This window comes from Corylus avellana, chromosome ca4, assembly GCF_901000735.1.
Source record: "Corylus avellana chromosome ca4, CavTom2PMs-1.0".
Taxonomy (NCBI): domain Eukaryota; kingdom Viridiplantae; phylum Streptophyta; class Magnoliopsida; order Fagales; family Betulaceae; genus Corylus; species Corylus avellana.
In genome coordinates this window covers 16,844,903-16,853,180 of record NC_081544.1, presented here as the reverse complement: position 1 = coordinate 16,853,180, position 8,278 = coordinate 16,844,903, and the positions used below count along the sequence as shown (strand labels likewise).

The 8,278-nt window shown below is 37.6% G+C and overlaps 1 protein-coding gene across 1 annotated transcript; it reads right to left on the bottom strand.

The window, feature by feature from the left end:
• Positions 1-2,028: 2,028 nt before the first annotated feature.
• On the bottom strand, positions 2,029-6,281 carry LOC132177526 (receptor protein kinase TMK1-like). The gene is made up of 2 exons (XM_059589890.1): positions 3,771-6,281; positions 2,029-2,959 (listed from the first exon to the last, which is right to left on the bottom strand). Exons 1-2 carry the CDS (start codon positions 6,034-6,036, stop codon positions 2,430-2,432), a joined length of 2,796 nt encoding a protein of 931 aa, XP_059445873.1. The 5' UTR covers positions 6,037-6,281; the 3' UTR covers positions 2,029-2,429.
• Positions 6,282-8,278: the final 1,997 nt, after the last annotated feature.

Genomic DNA, 8,278 nt, shown 5'->3' with positions numbered 1-8,278 from the left:
AAATATTTTCCCTAAAATCATTTTTTGACAAAACAAACAGACCCTTAGAGTAGGAATTGCATTTAATCCCTCTAGCTACCATTCCATTTGCAATGTCTCTCCTCCCTCCCCTTTCTCTCAATGTTTTAATTTTTGCTACTTCTATTATTGGAGTTGTAATGTCTCATTTCCTCGATCGAAGTCGACAAAAATACCTCTAATATACCAGTTTTCGCTTTTCTCTAAATTTTTCTGAGGTTTTTTTTTTTTTTTTTAAAAAAAATCTTTTAGCATTTTTTTTTTGTCTTTTTTGGGTTTTTGCCCTTTTGGGCTCAAGATAAACACCCAAACCCAATAATAAATTGAGAGGACAATATAAAAAAGGATAAACCTTCTATCAAGACCATATGCAAAGTGATGTTTTATAGCATCCAATAGAAAGTGTACACATCAGCTAGTTACACCTAATAGAATAAAAACAAAAACATTGATTTTTTTCTTTCTCTCCCACTTTCTCTTCTTCTCTAGTTCATCTTCACCGAAAATTTTATTTTCTCTTCTTTTCTTTCTTTCTCACTTTCTCTTTTTCTATTTCTCTCCCACCATTCACCCACCACATCCATTGTAAATGCAGTAGCACATCCATGGCTGGGTCATGGCAGGCGGCAGCCCTCTCCGGTAGATCCCTTTATGGTGATAGAATTCCTAAAGGGTTAACCTTCCCTTCTAGGTTTTAGTTTTAAATCCCAAAATGAATTTTAAGGCATTAAAAATGAGTTTTGAGGTATTAGAAATAGATTTTGAGACTGGGTTTGATAGAAAAGTGGCCGGAGAGGGTTACCCACGGTGGGGTCGTGGGTGTCGCTAGACCCACGACGTGGGTCACAGCTTGGGTCTCGACGTGGGTCTGGCTGGCTAAGGTTTTTTTTTTTTTTTCTCATTTTGATTTGGTATGGTTGTTCTCACTTTTATTTTTTGTATTGTTTTTAAATTAATGATGTGTTACATATTAATTGAATGTTGTGTAAAAGGGTTAGTTTACACCAGAACCTGATAGTATGAGCTCTCTATAAAAATTAAAATATTAAAGAGAAAGAAAATAATAATAATAATAATAATAAAAGAAAAATAAAAGTAGTTTTTATACGTCATGAAATCCGCTAATTATGGTGCGATGATTACTGGTGTGGAATAAAAAAGAGACATATATGATGTAGTCACGTAATCAGAGTAGGAATTGGAAAAAATCTTGATCGAGGAATGCAGCTGGCATGCATATCCAACACGTCTTATTCACTGATAGACCAAACGCGTCTTCTCACGAAGGATATAATAAATGAGGATTCCATTTTCCACCAAATGCTGAACAATATCAATATGTCATTCTATTCCTTTCTTCTACTATTAAACTAATTTATATGTTTGACTCATCAGCCTTAATCATCATACACACACTTTCTTTTTCTTTCTTTTTTTACACATCATCACACAGATATCATACGATTCTCTCTTTATAAATATATTTTGCTGTTTATGTGACATATTTGTCGATCTATCATTAGCTAAATCTTATTTTATGAATAAGCTATTCATGTGGAGTATTATATGTTTTTCAATCTAATTGATAGCTTCCTGAATGCAACATGCAGAGAATGTATAGATTTATGATATTGTGAGATTTATAAAAATTGGATCCAACACCTTTTAGAATTTTTAGTAATTTTTTTCAAACCTCAATTGTTGTTATGAATTATTTAAACGTCCTTCAAAACTCGTGTTTAAAATAACCATTAGATCAAAATAAAATAATAATTTATTATAAATTTAATTTTTAGTTTAAAAGCTAAATCAATTTTGGTGGATATGCTATTTAAAAGCTATATAAATTTGAGATTTGTCGAGGATTCGATTTTCTTTTCTTGGGTGACAGGATATGCCATTCATCTTTTGTTCAAAATGTTAAAAGACTAGCTGGAATAATCTCTCTACTTTATGTTGCCAATGGAAAAAGTCATAAGCTGGCATCTAGCGCCAAAGCATTGTTCTACAAGATCAACTCAATCCAGAATAATTTGCATAGAATTTAATGTGTGAATGAAAGACAAACTTTTGAGGATTTGTTTAGGTCGACATGAAATTGGTTCAAGTCATCGAAATCTATCAGCAATGTGTACATATGATGACTAAAACTGGTGCCCCAAACACGACAGGATGAGCATCAATCAAAGATCACCTCTTTCTCAAGTATATCTTGTCTAATTTGCATATCCAGAGCTTCTGAAATACCAGAACAATGAAAAACTGTTCAAACGTCAGAGAGGGTGGGAAGAAAAAGCATCTCCATTAGGAATGGGGATAAGAGGACAAAGCTCACAACGAGGGGGAAAAGGAATAAACAAGCTAAACCACTGGGAGCCATCAAGAATAATCCAACTTCATTCCCAAAAGCTTCAACGTCCATCTGCCGATGAAAATGATTCTGCAAACCCAAATGGCCGAGTTGGGATGCTGGTTTGGGTATTGTCTGCACTAGCAAGGAATGAGGAAGAAGATTCATCCAAATTGCTGATTCCCTCAAACGCCTGCCACTTCTTGAGTGCTTGCGGTAAGGGCAGATCAAGATCAATACCATACATGTCTTCTGCATCTGGTTCTGATGGTTTCCAGCGCTCAACAAGAGATGAAAGCACATTCACTGCATGACCCATGTCAGGCCTTTGGTAGGGCTCCCTTGCAGTGCAGTGGCCGGCCAACTCTGCGACAGTAGTGATACTGGCAAGGGTTTCTTCGTCAAGATCGATCATTTGGTCGATGACCTTCTGAAATGTACCATTGTTAACGTGCATTCTGCGGAACCATGTGACAAGGTGCAAGCTGTCTTCAGGCTGAGAATCATCAAGTGCTTTTCTACCTGTGATCAGCTCCATTAAAATCACTCCAAAGCTATACACATCAACCTTGGTAGTCACCCGTCCAGTCACTGCCCAGTCATCCATGAAATTTTAATGTCAGCACCATGAAACCAAAACCAGAACGGGGGGTTTGAGTTAAGAAAAGTTTAGTTTCCATGGCATTTGAGTTAAGAAAAGTTCTAGTACTACCTAAAACTAATTCAAGAAAAGAATAAATATGTATATGTCTTTAACAATGGAGCTGTGACACCAATTTGAAATATAGAAGAAATAGAAAATGATGGAATTTTTCAGGCACAAGCACCAGAAGCACCACATATCAACATTAAACTCATAAGCTGAAATCCATGTAGTCCAATAAAGGGAGCTGTGCAGTATTATTATGGGGCACAATGAAGTCCCATCTAATCAGATAAAATGGGATTTTAAGTTGGAAGATGGTGCCTTCACAAGTCATATTACATATCATAAGCTCCATCAATTTTTATCATGTTACTTCATTCAGATCAAACTTGTCTTCAGGCAGTAACATAGGAGCGGTTGTCTTCTTAGAAAGGCAGCTAAATTGTAAATAGTGAAATCTGCTATTCGAAGGCCCCTAAGAATTCCTGTCTATGTGCCCATTCTAGTTCCAATGATGATGATATATTCATGTAATATTCAAATTGACTAATCCTCCCCTGTTTTGCTTATATCTCCTATCCCACTTTGTATATCTCAGAAGGTTTAACTAATATGCCTGTTGGTTATAATTAAAATCTAATGTCTACAACATTGTTTAACTTAACGATAACCAACTAGAGATTTTTTTGAGCATAAGAAAGGGTAACAAATATTTTAATACTTCTGATCTAAAGGGAAGAAAATTTAGAAAGTTACCTGCATATTCTGGTGCGAGATACCCAAAAGTTCCAGCTAGTTTAGTTTCAACAGAGAATTTTCCTTCCGGAGCAAGTCGAACCAATCCAAAGTCTGACACTTTAGCCCGCATATCATCTCCAAGAAGAATGTTGGACGGTTTAAGATCCCTATGGATGAAGCTTTGATGTGCTAAACTATGTAGGTATTCAACACCCCTGGCAACATCCAAGGCAATGCTCAGCCTTCTCATCCATTCAAGCGGTTTCAAGCTTTCCTCCCTCGCGTTAAATAGATGCCTACTAAGAGTCCCCTGGGGCATATATTCATAAACAAGAAGCCTCTCATTTCCATCCAAGCAATACCCAAGAAGTGCAACTAAATGCCGGTGTCGAACCTTTGTAAGAACCGCAATCTCAGACATGAACTCTGTAAGGCCCTTCTCACCCACCGGCCCCGATTCCATTCTCTTCACTGCAATCTTCGTCCCATCGTGCAATTCCCCTTTGTAAACGGTTCCAAAACCCCCTCTTCCCAATATATTCTCCTCGCTGAAATTATTGGTCACGTTCCTCAAAACCTGAATGGAAATGACCATGTTCCCAGTCTCCACAACGTGAATGTCACCATGTCCTCCATCAGTTCTGGGACTGAAAGCTTCATTTGATCCGCCATTAGCACCAGCTCCAGCAACTGTGACCTTCACAGCATCATGATCCCCAGAATGTCGAGGATGTATTACAACGGTATGTGGACTTTGCACTTTTCCAGAATGCTTTTGTTTTTTCCTTACCAGACAGAAAAGCGCAGCCCCAAGTACAAGCAATCCACCAACACCGCCAAATACAGCCCCCACAATTACTCCAGTTTTCGATTTTTTATTGCCGCTCCCATCACCACCGCCACCATCTGTATCAGAAGCGGAGCCAGGTGGCGAAGGGCCACTACCTTCCTTTCCGATATCTTGGTTCCCATTCGTAATCACCGTCACACCATTTCTAAAAGATGGTACATGACCACTCAATCCATTGTTCGAAACATCGAGTAGGTTAAGATTAGGCAATTCCGTAAGCTCAGCGGGGATAGTACCCGTCAGATTATTATAAGACAAAATCAATTTTTCGATCGTTTTAAGCAAAGAAAAGTTGGGCGAAATCGTACCCGACAGACCCATCTTCTGGAAATTGATAACCAGAATATCACCATTGGCAGAACACACAATCCCCTTCCAACCAGCACAAGGATCGTTTCCATTCCAATTGTCCGCAAAGGTTTTTGGGTAACCGAACTCTTCCGAAACCGATAGCAAAGCAGTAACACGCTTATCACAAGCACCGCCGGGTTCATTAGTGCAAAACCTGTTAAGCCCTGCCATATCTAAATCCACGTTCTCACCAAACTTGGGCTCAGGCCCTTGAAGCAAATTATTCGACAATGTCACACTTTTAAGGCTCGGAAGATTCACCAACGACGCCGGAACAATACCCGTTAGTTGGTTATCCCTAAGACTAACATTCTGCAACGATTTTGCCTTCGAAAGGTCCGGAATCGGACCTGTAAACTGGTTCCCGTGTAACCAAACTTCAGTCAAGAAGGTCATATTAGCCAAAACAGCAATTGTACCATTAAGCTTATTATTACCCTTTTGCCCATTTAACCAGAGGCTCTGAATCCCCGAACCCGCAAAGCTCGACGGCAATTCGCCTTCGAGGTTATTCATAGCCAAATGCAAATCTTGCAAACTCACCATAGTGCCTAAAAAATCAGGGACTTTACCGCCGAGATTAGCGTCGTTGGCCGAGAAACCCGTGAGCGACGTTGCTTCTACGACGCTGTCAGGGACCGTCCACGCCGAGAAGGGGTTGTAGTCGATGCTTATGGACTGCAATGACGTCATGCCGGTGAAGAATTGGGTGGGGAAGGACGTGAAGTTGTTGTTGTGGGCTATGATCGTCTGGAGCGTGACATGGCCTGCGAAGCTCGGGAACGGGCCGGTGAACTGGTTATCCTGGACCTCCAGGTCGGTCAAGGACGAAAGGTTACCTAGCTGCGCGGGGAGTGTTCCCTCGAGATTCAGACCCTTTAGTTGGATCTTCTTGACCCTTTTTGTCGATTTGTCCCACGTAATGTACTTCCATTCACTGGGGTCGGTCCCGGACCACGGGAGAGAGCCGGAGTTCTTGATCTTCTGCTTCAGGAGGTTCATCAATTCTGCGTCGTCGCAGTGGACGGGAAGGCAGAGGAGGAGAAGAGGAAGAAAGAGGGTAAAATGGCGAGGACCCACCATTTTTCCCGGGTAAAAAAAAAAAAAAAAAAGCTCTGGGCTTTCGGCGGCGGCAACGGTGGTGGATTCTAGGGTTTATGTGGGCATCGAAGGCAACGAGGTTTTGGTCGTTGGAGTTCTTAAAGAGATGACAAAAACATCAGAGAAAAAGTGTCTTTCCTTCCATGAAAGCTAATTACAGGAAGGAGAAACGGCGGAGATGGAGGGGAAAGGTTCCGCTATAAAGGCGTGGATTTCAAAAAGACGCATAGATTTTGTGTTGATCAGAGCCGTTCGTAAAGATGGGTCCTAGTTTATATTGCAAGTGGACGGTGAGGATGGGTGTGTGTTTATGGGAGGGCCGTTTGGGGAAAGGCTGGCACAGGCGCGTGGGGCCCAGGTGGAGAGGTTTAAAACTGATGGTCTGGACAGCATAAAACACTCTCACTTCACGTAAAAGTGGGTTGCGGGTTTTTATTGAGGTGCGCAGGTTCTTTGCTGTCAAAAGAGCTAATAATGAATGAATTTATTAAAAACGGGTTGTTTAACTTGTTTTTACTACCAAAAAAAAAAAAAAAAAAAAATTACCTAATTCTATCCTTTACCAGATACCCTACCTCCTAAATATTTTCCTCTTTTTTGTCCTGAAATATCTAGACGTTGATTTTAAAACCTCTAATGAGAGAATATTATCCAAACTCAAGACTAAAAATAGCTTCATTTTGTCATTAGAATATACATGAAGCTCAAAGTTATTTCTTTTTTGTCACCTTCTCGAAAAAGTTTCTTTTTTTTTTTTTTTTTTTGAAATGGAAAAAGTTTCTTATTTGGTACAGCAAGAAAGTCTTTTTTATTGTGCAATTTAAATTTTTGTTTGGCCACGTGGTTTTATAATTAAAAAAAAGTGCATTTTTAAACATAATTGTGAAAAATGTTTTTCAACAAAATTAACAAAATTTAAAATGGCGTATTTTAAAACCGCTAATTAAAATTAAACAAAACGGATTTATCCCCAATCAATAAATTAATTAGTTGGTTTTATTCCGAAGCTACTAGACTAGGGAAGAAGTTTTAAGAGGAATCTTTCCCTTAATTTTAAGTATCTCAAATTTCATTAAAGTGACCCTAATAAGTTAACAATGTTTTCAAAATTTGTGTTGTTAAAAAATATTAACACTTTTTTTTTTTTTTTTTAACTTCACTTTATACCCTTGAATTAACATGCGGTTTGATAAGCCTCAAAATCTCAAAACCTCTCAATTTGAACCCCTAAACTTTCAATTGCAGTCAATTTGAACTATTTCGTCAGATTTAGCCGTTAACTTTTAACAGCAATACCTAAAAAGACCAAAATATCCCTAATTTCGTTTTTTTTTTTTTAACTTTTTATTTTATTTTTAAATTTGAAATTAAGGGTAAATTTAAAATTTTATAAAACAGTTAAGAGTATAAACGGCATTGTCTCACTTTTAACGTTTAAAATCTGACGGGAGAATTCAAATTGACTGTGACTGAAAGTTTATGGGTTCAAATTGAGATGTTTTGAAGTTTGAAAACTTAACAAATTACGTTGTAATTCAAGAGTTTAAAATAAAGTATGGTTTTGTTTTTTTTTTTTTTTTTACGGGTCCACACTAAGATAGAGAAATTAAAAGTTAAATTCGAATTTGTTACTTTGCTTGATGAGACTTTGTCTCCAGACAAATACACGTAATATAATCATTTGCATAAAACACGACAAAGGAAAACGTTCTGTCTTCCAACGTACTCATTCAATCAATCGGAGAACATTGGAGTAAAATATTACAACTTGATTTTGTCTGGAATTTTGAGTAATTCCATTACGCTAAGAAATAAGAAACCCGAATCCGACGCCAACGGTCAATATAATGAATTTATTAATTATGGGGTTTTTGTCTGTTCCACACCATGCATCAGCATGTGTGTCAAGTTCCACAACCCTCTTTTTCCTCGTCAGCTTCCACAACAAGAAATGATCTCAAATAACCAATTGTTATATTTATTTTTTATTGCTAAATTAATTTTTCGATGTTTCAAGAAGTGACAAATAATTTCCTATAGAATATTTGTGTAACAAAAAAATCTTTTTTATTTATTAAAAAAAGTATAATTTTTTAGACTAAATTTATAATTTCATAATGACTCTAATAAAAATGTCTAGAGTTTATTCGGATAGAATTTATTACACAAGCATACCACAAAGAATTATTTGTAAGTTTTAAAATCCAGTTTAGTTTTTTTTTTT